At 52.1% G+C, this 19,966-nt stretch overlaps 2 protein-coding genes and 1 long non-coding RNA gene across 10 annotated transcripts in view; 1 reads left to right on the forward strand and 2 right to left on the reverse strand.

The window, feature by feature from the left end:
• PTCRA (pre T cell antigen receptor alpha) overlaps window positions 1-2,847 on the reverse strand; it is a 25,346-nt gene extending 22,499 nt beyond the window's left edge. For both annotated transcript variants that reach the window (XR_006280510.1, XM_038396299.2), the window contains exons 1-2: window positions 1,369-2,847; window positions 538-855 (exon numbers count right to left, since the gene is read on the reverse strand). Coding sequence is in view for 1 of the 2 variants with exons in the window: in XM_038396299.2 (XP_038252227.1) it covers window positions 538-855; window positions 1,369-1,621 (571 nt within the window). In the remaining variant the exon portion in view is untranslated. The remainder of the gene's footprint in view (window positions 1-537; window positions 856-1,368) is intronic.
• Window positions 1-11,499, forward strand: part of LOC119853341 — a 22,868-nt gene extending 11,369 nt beyond the window's left edge. For 2 of the 4 annotated variants that reach the window (XR_005292047.2, XR_005292046.2), the window contains 4 exons: window positions 541-812; window positions 2,158-2,246; window positions 7,075-7,148; window positions 9,037-11,499. This is a non-coding gene — a long non-coding RNA (uncharacterized LOC119853341). The remainder of the gene's footprint in view (window positions 1-540; window positions 813-2,157; window positions 2,247-7,074; window positions 7,149-9,036) is intronic. The other 2 variants (XR_006280512.1, XR_006280511.1) reach the window with 2 other exon arrangements.
• Window positions 11,495-19,966, reverse strand: part of POLR1B (RNA polymerase I subunit B) — a 33,983-nt gene continuing 25,511 nt past the window's right edge. For all 4 annotated transcript variants that reach the window (XM_038396293.2, XM_038396294.2, XM_038396295.2 and 1 more), the window contains 3 exons: window positions 17,784-17,980; window positions 16,578-16,831; window positions 11,495-14,116 (listed from right to left, as the gene is read on the reverse strand). In XM_038396293.2, coding sequence (XP_038252221.1) covers window positions 13,234-14,116; window positions 16,578-16,831; window positions 17,784-17,980 — 1,334 coding nt within the window. In that variant the 3' untranslated portion in view covers window positions 11,495-13,233. The remainder of the gene's footprint in view (window positions 14,117-16,577; window positions 16,832-17,783; window positions 17,981-19,966) is intronic.

Genomic DNA, 19,966 nt, shown 5'->3' on the forward strand with positions numbered 1-19,966 from the left:
AAATTGGGCTTATAGTGGAAGGTTAGCTTCAACCTGACCATGGTGCATTTCCCTGTAGAGATCTCTTCAATGAAGAGAGCTGTGTGTGTGTGTCTCCTTCCCATGAGTCTCCACTCTCCTACATCTCTATTCCATAGTTGCAGGAATTATGTCAGCCCTGCCAGGTCTGTTGAGGCTAGAGCCTTCTTGACACTTTTGTGCCATATTTGCTATTAATCAAGCTCCTCTTGGGTGACAGTGTCACCCTTTATTTTTCCCTGGGGTGTTGCATTTGAATGAACCGTCTGGCATTTGTACTTTGTCTGCATTGTTGCAAATGGGCAGTGGGAGCCACTGCAGCTACCACTGCACCCTCGTTTTCTCGCCCAGGTCATTCAGGGATAACACAATGTGACCGAGGGGAGGAAGGAGTCAGAGGGAAATGGAGATGAATGCGGGGCTCCCAGGGGACTGGAGGTGGAGGGAGATGGGGGCAGGGAAGTGACAGAAAAGAGAAGGGGTCTGTGATGTTGGATATTCTCTTCACTCGGTACCTACCAGAGATCAGCAGGGACCTGGCACTCCACACCTGGGCAGTTCTGTTCTGTCTCACGTGGCAGGCGAGGGATTCCCAGGACTCCAGTTCTGCGGTGTGGACGGAGAGGTGAGAGACTGTGCTGAATGTGCCGTCTTCCTCCCTGGAAATTCCGTAAGTGAAGGAGTCCAGAGCACTTCCATTCTCATTCGAAAACCAGACGACATCTGCCATGTCCTGGGAGAGGTCGTTCACCACACAAACCACTAGGGTCTTCCTCTCGCCGTTCACGACCATGGTAAGTGGGGGCGCCAAGGTAGGGAAGGGGGCTGCGTTGCTGCCTGGCGGGAGAACAGCCAGCCAGTTAGCAATGCACAGGGCAGGTCTCAGCCACAAGGCCTCGCTGACCCTGGAGCCCTGTTGACCAGGAGCAGTGAGGCTAAAGCTGGTTTTCAACCTCTTGGGAAGGACTGCCTAGTGGAGCGAGTATCTCTGCTTGGCCAGCTACGAATGCCCAATTGAGGCTTGGGTCCATGTCTGGCTGCCCCAGCCCCACTGCTGTTTGTTGGAACAAAACCCCCAGGACTTGCTGCTCCTTTGCAGGGTGTAGCTAACCCTTTAACAGGGGTACTCACTGGCCACTCCTTTTCTCCCCTCCCATGGTATCTGCAGTCTTGGGCCTCTAGTTACATGCTGCTTGCAGAACCCACCCGGCCCAGTATGGTTCTCCTTGGTGTCGGGGTGGGGGGGAGGATGCAGCCCACCCTGGGGAGCAGGTAAGCGTCCTGCCAAGGAGGAGAGTGTGGAGCTGAGTGAAGCAAGAGGAACCTGCCACAGGGGACAGGCATACTCACAGCTCAGAAGCTGAAGTACTGTGGGGGCCAAGAGCTGTCCAAGCAGCCACAAGGGCAGGCCCATGGTGAGAAGTTGCAGCATGTGAGCCAGGCATGAACAACGTGTCAGGCAGAGGGACCCCAGGCCGTCTCTCGGCACCTTCCCCTCCCCTCTGCTGTCCCTGCCCCTTTCTAACGGTCTCTCTCGTCTCTCTGTCTCTCTCGCCAGCTGCCTAACCAGCTGCTGTGCTCCCTGGCAAACAAACCCATGCATCGGTTAACCCTTTGCTTGCTCATACGGCTATAGTCAGTGAGAGCCTAAAACCACCTTAATGGCCCTGAACCCAGCCGTGTTGGAGCATGAGCTGACCTGACTGGGTCCCCCCAACTGCAGAATCCCACAGGCAAAGGGGAGTACAGAGACCCCAGTTTGCAGCTCGACGGGGCACAGCAGATGGCTCTTATGGAGATGCCCCAGCAGGTTTCCATGAGCCAAGGCAATGGCAAGACCAGGGTCAGCCATTCCCTGCTCTTTGGGAGGTCACACCCACCCGCTGGGTCTGGGCAGTGCCACACACCACATGGCACTGGATTTACCTGGTGCAAAGGGGGGCAGGCTGTGGGGATCAGGCCCAGAGAGCATGGGGCTGAGTGGAGGAGTGCCCCCATCACTGGCTGGCATGAGGGTGTGGCATTGGGGAGGGGGCACCACAGGTAGCCCCAGTGATATAGTGATAACAAAAGAACTGGGTCAGCTAATTTAACCTAAATGCTATAAACTGGGTAAACTCCATTTCCCCTTGCCTGCAGTGCTGGGCGACCAGTGCCTACAGCCTGGAGTCTATGGCCCCTGCCGGCCCGTCCAAGCAGCCAGGTGCTGGATCCTGCCCCTGCTGGAGGTGAGCACCCCCTGCTGACATCAGTCCTGAGGGAGACTTGGGCCCAGGGCTGGAGGGAGGCGAGAACAGGAGAGGAAAGCCATTCCTTGTTCTTACCCAGTACCCGGCTGAGGGGAGGGGAACATGACAAATGGCCATGCAGTGTGCCACAGGGTCCCATGGATGGGGCTGGGTGGCTTGGCACAGAGTGTGCCTGGGCAGGGATCTCAGGGATGGCTGCAAGCAGGAGCTGCACCATTTGCCTCCTTGTGGGTGTGAATCCAGGGTGCAGACTCAGGTCACTTCCGGGTGGGGGAGGCTCTGCAAGGCTCCCTCTTGGGAGGTTATGTGCGTGGGTCGGGGGTGTCGCTGTGAGGCTCTCTCCAGGGCTCAGGGTGTGTAGGGGGGATTGCTGTGAGGTTCCCCTGCAGCTAGTGGGGTGCGTAGGGGAGAGTCGCTGCCATGGTGTGTATGTGGGGCAATCAGTGGGACAGCCTTCCCCCCGCCCCCCCCCCCCCCCCCGAGGCCAAGGTGCAGGACATGTGGGAAGGAGCCCCTTTGCTCCAGGCTCTGTATGTGATAGCTGAGAGCAGTGCCACGGCCTGTGCAGTGCCGGGGGGGTAGGCGGGGCCGGGGCCCGGGCAGGGCATAGATTGGTCACAGCCGCCGGAACGGCGTGAAGCCAGGAGAGCAGCGACGCTCCTGGTACAACCCCTGGCTAAAGTGGTACCTTCCCCCCCCGTGGCTAAAATGGTACCTCCCCCCCGTGCGGCTGGAGTGGTACCTCCCCCCCGTGCGGCTGGAGTGGTACCTCCCCCCGGTGCGGCTAAAATGGTACCTCCCCCCCGTGCGGCTGGAGTGGTACCTCCCCCCCCCGTGCGGCTAAAATGGTACCTCCCCCCCCCGTGCGGCTGGAGTGGTACCTCCCCCCCGTGCGGCTAAAATGGTACCTCCCCCCCCGTGCGGCTGGAGTGGTACCTCCCCCCCCGTGCGGCTGGAGTGGTACCTCCCCCCCGCGGCTAAAATGGTACCTCCCCCCCCGTGCGGCTGGAGTGGTACCTCCCCCCCCGTGCGGCTAAAATGGTACCTCCCCCCCGTGCGGCTGGAGTGGTACCTCCCCCCCGTGCGGCTAAAATGGTACCTCCCCCCCGTGCGGCTGGAGTGGTACCTCCCCCCCCGTGCGGCTAAAATGGTACCTCCCCCCCCCCGTGCGGCTGGAGTGGTACCGGCCGCTCCCCCTTCCTCCGCCCCGCTGCCGGGCGGGGCCCGGTCCTGCCCCTGGCCGCCCATGGAGCCCGGCGCGGATCCGCGGAGCCAGGGCGGCCCCGGCCCGGCCCCGGCGCCCCCGGCCTCCTTCTCCGAGATCCTCCGCCTGGTGCGGAGCGGCCGGGACCCGCCCGGCCTCCACAGGCCCCACGTCACGGCGAGCCTGGCGAGCCCCACCCCCTCGCGCCTGCCCCGCCGGCCCAAGCCCTGGGAGGGGCCGCGCCCGGCCGAGCCCCCGCCGCCCTGACGCGAGCCCGGCGGGAGAGGAGCGCTCCGGCCTCGGCCTCGTGCGGGGCGCCTGGCTGGGCTCGAGCCGCAGGAGGGGCCAACCCCGGCCTCAGATTCCTCATCGCTCCCTCGAAACCGGCCGCCCCGTCCGTCCCCGTCCGTCCCGTGCTGACACCGGGCCGCCCCGTCCGTCCCCGTCCCTCCCGTGCTGACATCGGGCCGCCCCGTCCGTCCCCGTCCCTCCCGTGCTGACATCCGGCCGCCCCGTCCGTCCCCGTCCCTCCCGTGCTGACATCGGGCCGCCCCGTCCGTCCCCGTCCGTCCCGTGCTGCCACCGGGCCGCCCCGTCCGTCCCCGTCCGTCCCGTGCTGACACCGGGCCGCCCCGTCCGTCCCGTGCTGACATCGGGCCGCCCCGTCCGTCCCCGTCCCTCCCGTGCTGACATCGGGCCGCCCCGTCCGTCCCGTGCTGACATCCAGCCGCCCCGTCCGTCCCCGTCCCTCCCGTGCTGACATCGGGCCGCCCCGTCCCTCCCGTGCTGACATCCAGCCGCCCCGTCCCTCCCGTGCTGCCATCGGGCCGCCCCGTCCGTCCCCGTCCGTCCCGTGCTGACATCCGGCCGCCCCGTCCGTCCCCGTCCGTCCCGTGCTGACATCCGGCCGCCCCGTCCGTCCCCGTCCCTCCCGTGCTGCCATCGGGCCGCCCCGTCCGTCCCGTGCTGACATCGGGCCGCCCCGTCCGTCCCCGTCCCTCCCGTGCTGACATCGGGCCGCCCCGTCCCTCCCGTGCTGACATCCAGCCGCCCCGTCCCTCCCGTGCTGCCATCGGGCCGCCCCGTCCGTCCCCGTCCGTCCCGTGCTGACATCGGGCCGCCCCGTCCGTCCCCGTCCCTCCCGTGCTGCCATCGGGCCGCCCCGTCCGTCCCCGTCCGTCCCGTGCTGACATCGGGCCGCCCCGTCCGTCCCCGTCCCTCCCGTGCTGACATCGGGCCGCCCCGTCCCTCCCGTGCTGACATCCAGCCGCCCCGTCCGTCCCCGTCCCTCCCATGCTGACATCGGGCCGCCCCGTCCGTCCCGTGCTGACGTCCGGCCGCCCCGTCCGTCCCCGTCCGTCCAGTGCTGACGTCCGGCCGCCCCGTCCGTCCCCGTCCATCCCGTGCTGACATCGGGCCGCCCCGTCCGTCCCCGTCCCTCCCGTGCTGACATCGGGCCGCCCCGTCCCTCCCGTGCTGACATCCAGCCGCCCCGTCCCTCCCGTGCTGCCATCGGGCCGCCCCGTCCGTCCCCGTCCGTCCCGTGCTGACATCCGGCCGCCCCGTCCGTCCCCGTCCGTCCCGTGCTGACATCCGGCCGCCCCGTCCGTCCCCGTCCCTCCCGTGCTGCCATCGGGCCGCCCCGTCCGTCCCCGTCCGTCCCGTGCTGACATCGGGCCGCCCCGTCCGTCCCCGTCCCTCCCGTGCTGACATCGGGCCGCCCCGTCCCTCCCGTGCTGACATCCAGCCGCCCCGTCCCTCCCGTGCTGCCATCGGGCCGCCCCGTCCGTCCCCGTCCGTCCCGTGCTGACATCGGGCCGCCCCGTCCGTCCCCGTCCCTCCCGTGCTGCCATCGGGCCGCCCCGTCCGTCCCCGTCCGTCCCGTGCTGACATCGGGCCGCCCCGTCCGTCCCCGTCCCTCCCGTGCTGACATCGGGCCGCCCCGTCCCTCCCGTGCTGACATCCAGCCGCCCCGTCCGTCCCCGTCCCTCCCATGCTGACATCGGGCCGCCCCGTCCGTCCCGTGCTGACATCGGGCCGCCCCGTCCGTCCCGTGCTGACGTCCGGCCGCCCCGTCCGTCCCCGTCCGTCCAGTGCTGACGTCCGGCCGCCCCGTCCGTCCCCGTTCGTCCCGTTCTGACATCGGGCCGCCCCGTCCGTCTAGTGCTGACATCCGGCCGCCCAGTCCATCCCCGGCCGTCCCGTGCTGAAATCCGGCCGTCCCCGTCCGCCCCCTGCCGCGACCCAGCCGCCCCATCCATCCTACGCTACGACCTGGCTGCCCCGTCCATCCTGTACGACGCCCCAGTGCCGCGACGCGGCCGCCCCGTCCATCCCATACGTCGCCCCAGTGCTGCAACCCGGCCACCCCATCCATCCCGTACCGCGCCCCGGCCGCCCAGTCCTCCACGTGCAGCGCCCTGTGCCACGATCCAGCCGCCCCATCTACGACGTACAGCGCCCAGCCGGTAATAAACAGCACCCTGGGAGAGTGGGTAGTTGGAAGAAATTGCAAAAAATTAAGCAATTCCCAGAAAAAACTATTACAGTGGGGTGTGGCAGTGGCCATTGCTCAGTATTGTCTAGAAACAGCTCTAAGAACAGTGAGCCTACTCTCCTTAACGGCGGCGAACTGGCTCTAGGTTGGCAGCTCTACTCGGCCTTGCTAGCACGCAGCATTCATGCTCAAGCCAGATGTACCCCACAAAGAGCCCCTGTTTGCAGTGTCCGTGGTCAGGGTAACTGAACTGGTGCTGAACGTGGTTTGGCTGCAACCACAGACAAGGAGCAGCTGTTTGGCACTGGTGCTGCTGCACCTGGCCCTGCCGCTCATTGTCACCCAAGACTTTCGAATTTTTTTTTTTTTAAGGGAAGAACCTGACAGGCTAATAGCCTCTTGCTCCCCCCCCTCACAACAACACCCCTTTGTTGGGGCAGAAGGTGCCTAATAAGAAGCCGCTGGGTGTTAGGCAGACCCCCACTCAGACTAAAGCCTATTCTGACTGTGGAGAAGTGGCCAGCTAGAGCAGAGAGGGCCTGTAAGATACTACTCATTGCCTGAAATGATACAACGGGACCGGTCTCAACTGGCTCTAGCAGCAGATGGGGACATTCACACCCAAGTGAAATGACTGACCGGCAGCATCTGTGGAGGATTCTTGGTCAAACCAGCACAAACTAAACAGGCTTCTTCCTCCCCAGAGACTCTCCTCTAGGTGTGCAAGGAAAACCACGGGGGATGGAGTGTCAGGGACCTACATTCCACAAGTCACTTACAAGGTAGAATCCTCCCCCAAATCAACCTTAGTGCCCCATCTGTCCAATGGGGACATAACAGCCCTGCCCTGTCTCACAGGGGGTTTAGAGGATAAATGTATTAGAGCTGCGGTTCTCAACCTTTCTTTCTAAGCCCCCACAATATGCTGTAAAAATGCCACAGCCCAACTGTTTTTCTGCATAGCCAGTAGATGAAAAGCTGTACTAAATGGATAGTTTTACAGCTAAACATGCACACACACACACACACACACACACACACCTGTAATGTACAAAAGAAAATATAGGTACAAAAATAAACTGATTATTTTTGTTTTACTTACTCAGTGTGAAACTTGTTGCTGATCAACAATTCTGTCCAGACATGGGGGTGTCTTCGACAAGCACACGCATGTGTCATGGTGAGTGTTAATCCAGGCTTGATACCATGTGTTAATTGATGTCACGGCCAACCTGCACAGCTCCACCCTCTCCACCAGCCAGCTGGCTGGACGACCTGCATGGCCACAGCCCACCTTACCCGCCCCAATGCGGTGGGGCTCGAGCTTTGGCTTTCTGCCCTGGCCCCAGCAAGTTTAGTGCTGGCCCTGCTCTCTGGTTTATTTTGGCAGACCACCGAAACCTGCTTGCGGCCCCCCCAAGGGACCGCAGACCGCTGGTCGAGAACCACAGCCTTAGAGATTGTGAGGTGATCAGATATTACAGTAACGGGAACCAGATAAGTACCTAGGATGGATATCTTCCATTGTTGTTTGCAGTATAACTGTAGCCCTGTTGGTCCCAGGATACGACAAGGTGGGTATATTTACTGTTGGACCAACTTCTGTTAGTGAGACACAAGCTTTGGAGCTGACCAAGAGCTCTATGTGGCTCGGAAGCTTGGCTCTTTCACCAACAGAAGTTGGTCCAATGAAAGATATTCCCTCACCCGCCTTGTCTCCAATTTTGAGACCCATCAGTTAGCCATTGGCCCTGCCTGCTACCGGGAATGGTTGCTGCTCTTCTCTGTAGCCTTTCTGCTATGCCATTTAGGAAAGGGTAAGCAGAGTTGAACAGTTCTGAATTAAGACTGACAAAACCAAACTTACAAAGAAGTTATGTTTAAAAATAATAAATTAGGACTAGATTCTGAAGGGGGCTGGGCACGTGCCACACTTATTGAAGCCAATAGCAGTTGAAGGTGCTCAGCAGCTTTCAGGGTTTGGCCCTTAACTTCTCAGCGTTAGTAGAAGGCAGCTTGATCCTGCTAACTGCAAGTCTCACTGACTTCAGTGAGAGCTGGATGGAGTTCAGCCATTCTTCAGAGTCAATACTAAGCAGCAGATGGCTCGGAATTGTTTTTACTGACACTGAATTTTTCTATAAGAGTGCAAAAAATTACAAGGTAAAAGAAAGCTACTTCAGTTATTTAGAACTTACAAGTTAGTCTGTTTTCCTAGTAAATTAATTTTCTATTGCTGAATAAAATAGTCATCTTAGTGAGAAGCCACATCTCACGGTAATTTTGTGTATGGCAAAAAGGAGTACTTGTGGCACCTTAGAGACTAACAAATTTATTAGAGCATAAGCTTTCGTGAGCTACAGCTCACTTCATCGGATGCATTTGGTGGAAAAAAACAGAGGAGAGATTTATATACACACACACAGAACATGAAACAATGGGTTTATCATACACGCTGTAAGGAGAGTGATCACTTAAGATAAGCCATCACCAGCAGTGGAGGGGGGGGGAAGGAGGAAAACCTTTCATGGTGACAAGCAAGGTAGGCTATTTCCAGCAGTTAACAAGAATATCAGAGGAACAATGCATCCGATGAAGTGAGCTGTAGCTCCCGAAAGCTTATGCTCTAATAAATTTGTTAGTCTCTAAGGTGCCACAAGTACTGCTTTTCTTTTTGCGAATACAGACTAACACGGCTGCTACTCTGAAATTTGTGTATGGCGTAAGAGATCACCAAACAAACTTTGGCAAGTAAAGCCAGCCACAAAGTAGAACAGTTTAACTTTGATCTATATAGCAGCAGAGAGCTAACCTTCGCTGGCCTGCCTGTTTCTCCTTAAGTAGCGGAGATCATGACAGCTGAAGGTCACTGACTTTCTTTTCAGATCTTTAGCTGTAGGTGGCACTTGCCCAAACCTGCTCCACTCAGAGAGAGATTTGGTGGGTCTTCCTGTGTTTGTGTGTCAAATCTTAATCTCAATAGTGCCATCTACCGGCTGCTAAATTTTATCTGGTGAGAGAAACCAGAGACGCTAGATACAGGAATTAAAAGGCTCTGTCTCTTTCAGGAGACAGTAGCTGCTCACAGAGGGACCTGCATACAACAGCTCTGAAGAGCCACCATCCCATGGGAAGAAAGCTTGGGGACTCATGAGCGGTACTTCCGGATAGAACCTTTCTTGGAATATTCATTCCTAAATGGATGGAATCTAAGACTGATTTGGGTATTGAAACTGTATCTTCCACAAAGGAGTAGTTCTGGCTCCACTCTGAGTAGAAAATATGCCATTTCCTTATTCACTGGAGGTGCAAGGGAAAAGCTCAATGCACCATCATTCCCAGCAAAGTTAGGAGATCCTTGAATTCTCCATGATCCTTTTTACCAGGGTGACAAAATGTCAGCCCAAGCACAGCACACGGCTGGGACACAGTGGTAAGAGACTGGGAAGCTATGTATGGGATCCTGGCCCCAGGAGGGGAGTGCCAGGAACCAGGTCAGATTGTGGCTCCAGGGATGGAGGGATTAGAGCTTTAGGTTATGTCTGTAGTGGCATGCATACACAAGTACTGAACTGTGTATGTGCTTGCGCATATTCCCCTTGCCCGTACAGTGTCTCTACGTTATACTGTGCAGGATGTGGGTATAACACTGTATACCTGTGTCCACACTGGCGCTGTTAAATGACAGAGCTACCATTTCAGGGATAGTCTCCCTGAGTTCTGTGCAGACTGGGGGAGACTAGAAACCACTATGCTGTGTGTTGGCACCGATATTTGCAGTTGGCAGTTCTGGACTGCATTGCCCTTCACTGTTTCACTCAGTTCTCCTGGCTCAGTCCTTAAACCCAGTACCTTCCCTTCCAGCAGTCACTATGCAGACACTGCAGGTGCCGCTGTTTGCTGGGCCAATTCAGCAGTGAGCTGCAGAGCTCTAAAGTGGTGGGGTGCAGAAGGAAGCCCATTGTACAAACAGCACAGCCAAGTACATGGATTTGACCTAATTTTTCTCAGAAGGAAAGTGGCTAAGTAGCAAAAGGTAGTTCTGTTAGAAGAGATAATAGGATTCTATTCCGGACTCTACCGGAAGTTTTCCATGTCCCAGGCCTGGGCGCTGTAGTAGGCTACACTGCCTCCCTGACGGGTAGGGATAAGAGGCCTTGGCCATTGATATGGTTTGTCAAGAGCACAAAAATATCAGTCAGTGGAAGGGGGAACTTGAACTCAGTCTCCTGGCTTGTTGCCCTGAGCACCCTACTTGACTCCAGGGAATTTTATTGGGGAAGCTTGCTCTTGCTGTCTCTGGAGACTGTGCACAGCGCTGGCCTTCTGTTTCAGGATCCCCAGAATTGAATAACTTTGTAATAATTAGGTTTTGGAGCTTGTTCTTGGTGCCAGATACTAGATCTCAGAAAAGGGTCCTGGCAATCTCAGCTCCAGAGATACTGACCTTCCTCAGACTTTTAGGGAGGCTGCTTGGAGTAGTGGCAAAAGTACAAAACCAAATACAGAGAGAGGGTCTAGGGTAGCGCCGTAAACAGTTGTGATGCATTTCAGATTCACTTCTATGCGTGTTACAGTAATAAGTGGTAATAAGATGAAGTAACATTTAGTAACATCATTAGCCATGACCAGGTCTGACCATGACTTTGGCCACATCCTCACTTGTTTGCACACACTTCTGAAATCACTTCACGTGGTTTTCTGGTGTATCTGGCTCATTTAGTCAGTGGCAGCCAGCTGTGTGTTCAGGCCCCAAGTAGGTGCACCAGCCTGGGAGGCGGTCCCCATCAGGGGATCTCACCAGTGTGACTCAGGAGCCCCACCCTGAGAGCCTCCTCCAGCTGGCCGACAAAATAGTACACACCATGTACAGGGCTGGGCTGCAGGCGACACTGATCTGCACAGGGGCACCAGTGGAGAAGTCCTGAGAGGTGATGACACACAACACACGCAGTCCTCCTGATTTTTAAATGTAATTGCTTAAATCTACAAATTTTGCAATGTCATAATTACATTTAAACACTGGGAGGATTATGGAAAATCAGGGAGGGCTGGTATCTCTGCTGTCAGGTGGAGCCTGCCCCTATTTAAAAAAAAAAAAATCCACCTTTTTTGTGCAGAATCAGAGTTAAAAATTGTGGAAATTTGAAAACCTATCATTCGGGGAAGGCAACCAGTGTTTCAGGAACCCTTTGATCAAATGTCCTCCAATGTGCAGCATATTCTGCCCTGGGCCCTGAATTGGCATACGTTTCCAAGTCCATCTAATGATGGACTTGGATTTTAGAGACGTCACAAATTTCAGCTTTAAACAGAAACCATATTGCAACTACAACTAATGATTTTTCCATCTTTAGTTTTATAATAATTGCTAGAAATACACCATGAACTTGCAACTGATTAACATTTGAATCACTGCTCAATAATATTTATCTAAAACACCTCATTTGTTATTACTTATATTTAAATACCACAGGGTATTGTGCTATTTTTCCAAAATCTGAATAAACTACTATTTCTCTCATCCGTAATAATAAAAAAATTTATTTTGCCACAAGTTTAGTTTAGTTAAAAATGAACTTTTACAAAACCAGAGTCACGTTTCCATGGAATAAAATATAAAATTAAACAAGGGATACGATTGAAATGTTGCTGCTGCAGTGTTTGCAGCCCAGATTATGCCAGGAAGTGACGCTGACTAGAACGTGCCTGTAACCAAAGTGAAGGTAACTAGTCAGTGTTAATTGTTCACACACTGAGAAGCACAGGTAGCAGGAAGTCATTAGACTTAAAGCCCAGATTGTGAATGGCCCAAGAGGCTGCTGCAGGGTGAGCAAGAACTTTTCCCCCTACATCCCAGTTGTGCTGCTGCCCTGGGACTAACAGCCTGCCCCCTTCACACTGGCTGGCAGAATGGGGCTGACACAGTGGAAGCAGCAATCTGCTCCCCCCAGTGAATGGAGCAGACTGTTGCCCCTTATGACAGACTGTGCCTCTCTGAGGCAGGCTCTTTCCAGAGCTCCTCCTCGAGCAGAGCCACTCTACCATGTCCTGACTTCGGGCTGTGCCTTCAAATCACCACAAGCGTTTTCCCCTTTAAATCATCACAGATTTATTTCTCACATAGGCAAAGAAATGATTTTTCCTGGCTGGCTGCACATGACAGTGACACTGTGCCAGCCATTAAGGCATTAGGTTTGATTCTTTTACAAAAAAGAGACTTTCGGTGGTCTTCCAGTGTTCAAAGGACATTCCACTTTATTTAATCTCTTCAGCACAACTGTGGTGCATCCACTACCTGGAACAGTCAGCACACAGTTACAAGGTGCAGTACCTGGGGAAAGGAGTTAACGCTTTAATTCCCAGCCCACTAGTCCAGCAAATCATTGGCACTGCTCAGTTTTCATACCTGACTGTCAAAAGCAGAGGTGGGCAAACTACGTGGGACTGTCCTGCCCGGCCCTTGAGTCCCCGGCCCCTCCCCTGCTGTCCCCCTCTCCCACAGCCTCAGCTTGTTATGCCGCCAGTCCTCTAGGCAGCGCAGCTGGCTCCAGCCGGGCTGCACGGCTGCCAGTCCTGCTGCTCTGAGTGGCATGTAAGGGGGCGGGGAGCAAGGGGGTTGGATAAGGGGGAGGGGGTTCCGGGGGACGGGTAGGGGACAGTTGGATGGGGCGGAGGTTCTGGGGGGGGGGGCAGTCAGGGGATGGGGGGGTTGGATAGACATGGGAGTCCTGGGGGGGCCTGTCAGGGGGCAGGGCAGTCAGGGAACAGGAGGGGGGTTGGATAGGGGTTGGGGTTCTAGGAGGGGATGGTCAGGGGACAAGGAGCTGGGGGGGTTGGATGGGTCAAGGGTTCTGAGGGGGGGAGTCAGGGGGCAGGGAGTGGGTGAAAGCCAGGCTATTTGGGGAGGCACAGCCTTCCCTACCCAGCCCTCCATACAGTTTCGGAACCCTGACGTGGCCCTCAGGCCAAAAAGTTTGCCCACCCCTGGTCTAAAGCGATTTTTGGCTAATATGAAACAAATGCAGAGGATTGTTACAGAGCTAACAGTGACTATTAAGGGGTCTGTACCTCTTCTCCATTTGATTGCTACGTAATTTAGCAGATTATCTCCCCAGTTTAAGTACACAAATCGAATTAATCCCACAGCTGTTGCAGGATTTCAAGCTATGAGTTAATATTCCTTTTAAATCCTTCGACAGAAAAATCTGGACATTTAAAAATTAGTTTTTCCAGAGTAGTTGACTGGCTATTCACATCCACAGTTAGTTCACGTCGAGTTTCACTTTTATGTTCATGGCTGCCAACTCAGCCACAAAATACCGGAAGACATAAGGCACGGAAACAGTGTCGATTGTGTCGCTCTGATTGCACACAGTACAGTAGTATTTCCTATTGCGTGTGGTGGACCAGGAAGGCGGAGGCTTCTCCAACAAAGGAGAAAGCAAACTGCCACACTTGACACAGACATGGGCCACAGACCGATCAGAACAGTTGAAGAGACGGTCATGCAGCAAGAAGGACGTGCCGTGAGCCAACAAAGCATCGCGTTCCATCTCTCCAAAGCGAATCCCCCCCTGGACATTCCTCCCACCGATGGGCTGGTTGGTGACTTTATCTCTGGCTCCTGTCGTCCTCACTTGGAACTTGTCCGAGACCATGTGGCGCAGGCGTTGATAGTACACAACTCCAATAAAAATATCTGCCTCCAGTTCCACCCCACTGATTCCACTATACATCCTCTCTGTTCCATAGTAGTTATAGCCAGCAGCCTTCAACATCTTGCCAAAGTATTCCAAGGCAGAGTTCTCCTCTGAAAACGTGAAGGGGGTGGCATCGTGACAGAGGCCATGCAACGCTGCAGACTTCCCTGCCATACTCTCAATCAGCATTCCAATGGTCATTCGGGATGGAAAGCCATGAGGATTGAAGAGAATATCTGGAACCATTCCACTCTCTGTAAATGGCATGTCCTCAACTGGCCAGAGTCTGCTCAAAATACCCTTCTGTCCATGTCGGCTGGCAAATTTGTCCCCAATAGTTGGGTTACGAGGGATTCTCATAGTGATGCAAATACTTTTAAATTTTCCATTTCCACTGTCATTGCTGCACACTTTGATATTATCCACAACGCAACTTTCCTTACTCCTGGGAAGGGGAAAATAAAGAAAGTCAGTGAAAGTTTCAAAGTGGTTAACTTGGCAGCTTTGTGCCAGGAACTTTTGTCTGGAAAGAGAGATAATCTCAAACTGCTTTTAGAAAGAGACTTTATAAGTAGTAGAGCCAAGCTATGTGAAATGAACTGGTTGTCTTGGGAAACTCAGCATTTCCTCAAGGAAGAAGCCATTTTGTAAGCATGGAGATCAAAACGACATTCAGGTTGGTTTTAGAAAGCATTACACTTGAAAAACAGGTTCCTCAAAGGCTGCTGGAGTCATTTCTAATACAATAATCAAAACTATGATTTCTAAAAGATTTTTGATTTATGCACCATGAACAATGTAGAGTAAGAAGCAATTAAAACTGATTAATCTTTGCACTGTGGGAATTGATGGTCAAGCCGAGTTTCAATATCTGGTAAGTTTCTTTACACTTTAAATGTGACCTGCAAACAAGAAAAAGTGGACTTGTGCTCCCTTTTTAATTTTTATTTCAATCATCATGAGCTATAAAGACTACCTGAAAGTTGTGTGTGTTTTAAAACAAGGCTTTTCCTTTTACCCTCTCTTTCCCTTTCCATTAGAAATTCATGTCTAGTCTTGACTGCAGACTAAGAGGACTAGAGAATTAGTAAAAAGAAAAGGAGGACTTGTGGCACCTTAGAGACTAACAAATTTATTAGAGCATAAGCTTTCGTGAGCTACAGCTCACTGCATCTGATGAAGTGAGCTGTAGCTCCCGAAAGCTTATGCTCTAATAAATTTGTTAGTCTCTAAGGTGCCACAAGTCCTCCTTTTCTTTTTGCGAATACAGACTAACACGGCTGCTACTCTGAAACCTATAGAATTAGTGAAACAGTAAGAGCACAAGCGCCCACAGAGAGAGAGAGCTGATGATCTGAAAGGGGTAGGAATTTTAGTCAGAATATTCAAAAATGTTTTTGTTAATGCCTGTTTATTGTCAGCAACTAATATTTTAGTAAAAGGAAGGTTGCTCTTGTTGTTAAAAGATTCAACATCTTTGTCCTCTTAGTTTAAGGTGTCAAATCTCAAAAATATCTCTGGGATCCTCCAGGGGAAAAAAAAGGAAGACAAACCTTGAGATTCCTGATATTTCTAAGGCCAATCTGTGGCTCCGGATGCGGCTCTTCAGATGTTAATATGCGGCTCCTTGTCTAGACACCAACTCCGGGGCTGGAGCTACAGGCGCCAACTTTCCAATGTGCTGGGGGGTGCTTACTGCTCCCCCCTGGCTCTGCCATAGGCCCTGCCCCCACTCCACCCCTTCCCCTGAGCCTGCAGTGCCCTTGCTCCTCCCCCGCTCCCCCAGAGCTTCCTGCACACCACAGCTGATCAGGAGGGAGCAGGAGGCGCTGATCGGCAGGGCTGCTGGTGGATGGGAGGCTCTGAAACGGGGTTGGGGAGCTGATGGGGGGCTGCTGACGTTTTACTGTGGCTCCTTGGCAATGTACATTGGTAAATTCTGGCTCCTCCTCAGGCTCAAGTTGGCCACCCCGTTCTAATATATAATAAAAACAGCAGAACCAGCCCACTCCCCCCAAAACCACCAACTATTAGGCCTTTCTTTATAACCCCAATTTTTAAAATATCCTTTTTGTGTCAGCTTTAACATTCTGGGCCTGAAGATCAGCAGATGGAGGAGGCCATCACCCACCCACACAGAGGAAGGTCACTGATCCTACATGGAGAGGGATGTACTTGTCTAGCTAGCGCACTGACAAGGTATCATGACAAGAGGGTTCTATTCCTAGTTCTGCCGCAGGCCCTGTGCCTTGGTTTCTCCGCGAGTAAGACAAGGATACTACCTACCTCCCAGCAACGTGGTAACATTTGTTTATAATGGGTACAATTTTCAAACTGCCTGAGCGATGTAGGAGCCTAGCTCCCATTTTCCAGAGTGACTTAGGTCCTACACACCTCTCACTGGAAGTCACCAGAACTTAGGCTCCTTGGTTGCTTAAGCACCTGTAAAAATTTTACCCAGAGTGCCTTAAGAAATTCTCATGAAAGAAGCTATAGAGTGCAAAAGCATCGTAGTACTATACACGGAATGGCTGCAGGGGAAGGGGAGCGGAACAAAGATGAGCCGAAGTTCAGGAGTAGTGGAGAATGGGAGGTGAGAAATCTCATATGCACAAGCTCTCCTCACCAGAACTGTCTCCAATTTTACTTTGTGATAAGCCCATCTTTTATGTGGGTCTTTCCCTGGCTTTGTGAAAAAGCATCTGCAATATTAATTACTCTTCCCTAGAGTGCATGCATCCAGTGAGAGTTGCTTTATAAAAAGATACAGAGATGTTTTCATTCTCTGGAATGATCAGGGAATGAATAAAGGACTCCTAAACCCTACAGGGCTGTCTGCACATCAGAGGATTTCTCAGAACTCTGCATTTGAGACAGTAACTAGAACAGCTGAGCTCTGAACTCACTTGTAATAGGTTATGAAGCTCTCCCCGGTACTGAGGTTCAGGTAGCTGTAGTAAGGATCCCCATACTGCAGTATGGTTCCAATGTGCGGCAGTCCGTCAGCGTCTAGATTCTGTATAACCCTTGAATCACCAGGCTTGACTCCAAACACCAGACTGTCATCTCCTTGTTTGATTTTTTCAGCAAGATCTATGCTCTCCGTCTTGTAAACGCTGCCATGTGCAAATCCTCTCTCCCACGAAGCCTTACTTACAATCTGAACAAAAAACCCCAATAAACCAGAATCTTAGAAGAGTCCCTTCAGCGAGGCTTCTTCAAAGCTGACTTACCCAAAACAATCGTTTTTAAACAAGATGAAAACACTTCTTGTCTGATTTCAGTCTCTCCAATTTACACATTCACTCTCCCTAGGCTTCTGTATTCCCCTTCCTCTGCCCACAAATGCTTTCTTGACCTTGCCAGAGAAAGCATGTACATATTACTGTGACCCACTTTTTTTTTTTAAAAAATAAAAAAAAACAACAACATCCCTCTAGTTAAATAATCACACCCCTGCCAAAATAATCACAATCCCATAAACACCACAATTCCCATATGCCAACACTCAGGACCTCTGACATGACCCACTTCTCAAATGTCGCAAGTACAGCGCCCAGCACAATGGGGCCGATTGCCAGTCGCAGGTCCCAGTGTGCTACAGCAATACAGATCAGAAATATGAAAAGTGATTTATTTTCCCCTTTTTTACCAGACGGGGAAATTTGTGCACCAGCAAAAGCAGGCAAGTAAACTCTTACCAACTGCTACTTCCATCCTCTGATGTTGCCCTCTGGTCCTGCTGCACAGCCTCTCTCTCAGCATTCCCCAGACCAGTATGAAGGCAGACTGGGCAGCAGAGCCAGGGAGAGAATGGCAGAGGAGAGCACATCATGGGAGAGACCTGCTCCCCAGACACTCCACAGCGGAGTCTAAGCTGTGAGGTGCAGCTTGTAAACAGGTGGAGAAGTAGAGGGCACATACTGTTAGGTGGCTTTTAATTTCCTTGCTTTTGTGCGTGCACCTGCTGTGTGGCAAACTAAGATTGTTTGGGTTTTTTTTGCCAATTACCCAAACATGTTTAATTCATGACTTAACTGAGAATCAACATAGCCAGTTCCTCATATGACACAGTCAAGGCAGTATATTCCATTTCCTTTTCAATGACTTACCATTGCATCTTCCATGTCATAGCCAGTGTAGGAGATGACAGCAACGATTGCATTGGTGCCAATTGGATAGTTGTCCATGTCATAGTAATCATACATGGATGGCCGCACCAAGGGGCTTTGCGGGGTCTGAAGTCGGTACAGTTTATTATCTGAGCGTTCCTTATAAGTCAGAAGTGGAAAGCCCATAGTTTGCTTGCCTAGAACAAAAAAGAGACGGATTAAGCCAGTGGCAAAAAATCACAATGTTCTGTCATAGCTTTGGTAGGGATAAAACTGATCCAGCCTGCAGAGTCTCTTCTTGTGTATAAAGAAAAAGTTGATGTTTTCCCCAAATCCAAAAAGTTCTCCTAAGTTTTCACTTTAAGACAGCACTGATGCAGATAAGAACTTCCCTTCCTGCTCCTGAATCACAAATTGCAAACTACTACTTAAATTCCTGTAGTAATTCATTCCTATCATTTAATAAGGTTTATTTTTAATATTCTCCCTCTTAAAGTAATTCTAAAATATCTAGATGGAAGGTCACTTTCATACTTACCATAAAAAATTAAAATCAAGGTTTTCTGTATGTGATATTTCACTTATGTCTCTTCTGTCCTACATTTTCATACTATAAAATATTTTTTAACTCCTGGTCTGAATATTGATAAGTGATGCAACTTCTGAACAATGGGTTGCTATTTTATTCAGTTTACTATTTTCAGACAAATAGTACAAATCTACTTCTTCAAAACCTTTCCAATAGGATTCTCTACTCCTTGGTCTTTGCTTCCTAGCAGGAGTAAGGTGGAATTCTGAGCTCTAGAAGCACTTTTTCACTTAGGGTGTATTAGGGTTTCACTTAGGGTTGTATGGAAAAGAGCACCCATCCCAAGGAGTAAGTGCCCTTGGTAAACTCTTAAAATGCAAACCATACGGACTCTGGCAATCACCCATCAATAGCACTATGCCAGGAACGAACATTTAATAAACTCCACCAACAAAAGTCACCCTAGAGTCCACAACCTCACTCTTCTCTCAACACCTGCCAGCTGCACTCTCTCTCTCTCTTTTATACCATTGACACTTCAGCTCAAGGGTCTTCACTAACCACAACTGTGGTAGTATGTCACAGGGAGAGAAGGGGTCTTGAAGAAAAGCCAGGCCATTTTAGGGCTTGATAGGTCTAAATCAACACAAAGTCAACCCAGAAACCAACAGGCCATCCATGCAGATCATGGAGATCCAGTTTAATATGACCATGAAATACATACTGCTTAATACAGAGGCGGCTAAGTTCTGTACCAGATGCAGTTTCCTGATAGATTTGAGATATAGCCTCCCAGCGAGCACCCTGCAAAGTGACAAAGGTATGGATGACAGTTGCATGGTCTACATCCAAAGGAAATGGACTCAAATCTCTTAGCCATGTGAAGCGTTGGGGAGGGGGAAAAGAGGTGATCTTGCTGTGGCAGCTACCTGCTCTTCTAATAGCATCCGAGTGTTACCGGAGCCCAGACTGAAAACCTGATCCACAGATGGCGCAAACACACCTCAAGATGGCCAATATTACTCCTGTTATATCTTCCGATTGTTTCCCCCAACCAATCTGCATCACCTCCATCTTGTCTGGGATGGAGTCTCAGCCAGTTCGCCCTCATAGCTGTGCCAGTCTCCCACAGACACGGAGCACCAAAATGGACAGCTCTGGCCAGGTCAATGGATATGGAGATGTAGAGCTGTCCGTTAGCAGCATACTGCAACCCATGCCTCATCACTAAGCTTCCCAATGGCCTCACATACATATCACCCTGCTTGTTTAACAAAAGAGCACTTCAGGGAGGAGTAGTTACCCCACACCACGCTCTCAGAGCAGTCAGCAAGGCAAGACCAGGACCATTCAGAGCATCCCATTCATCCTTGCTATGGATCAGAAACAAGTCCACACACCTCACGGTCAATGGTATCAAAGGTGGTTAATAGAGCAAATACCATCAGCAAGAATACCACTCTAAGGTCACTAGATACTGCGAGAACCGTCCCATGAGGACAGCTGTGGGGCACAAGTCCAGGCCAGTATGGCCATTCATGTGCCATCCCTTGAGCGTAGCCACTATCCTTGGAGGTGCGCATAAACATATCAAGCATCACTCAACTTTAGAACTCATTGCCAATAGATATCACAGAAACCAAGAACTTAGTAG

The sequence above is a fragment of the Dermochelys coriacea genome, chromosome 3, assembly GCF_009764565.3.
Source record: "Dermochelys coriacea isolate rDerCor1 chromosome 3, rDerCor1.pri.v4, whole genome shotgun sequence".
Taxonomy (NCBI): domain Eukaryota; kingdom Metazoa; phylum Chordata; order Testudines; family Dermochelyidae; genus Dermochelys; species Dermochelys coriacea.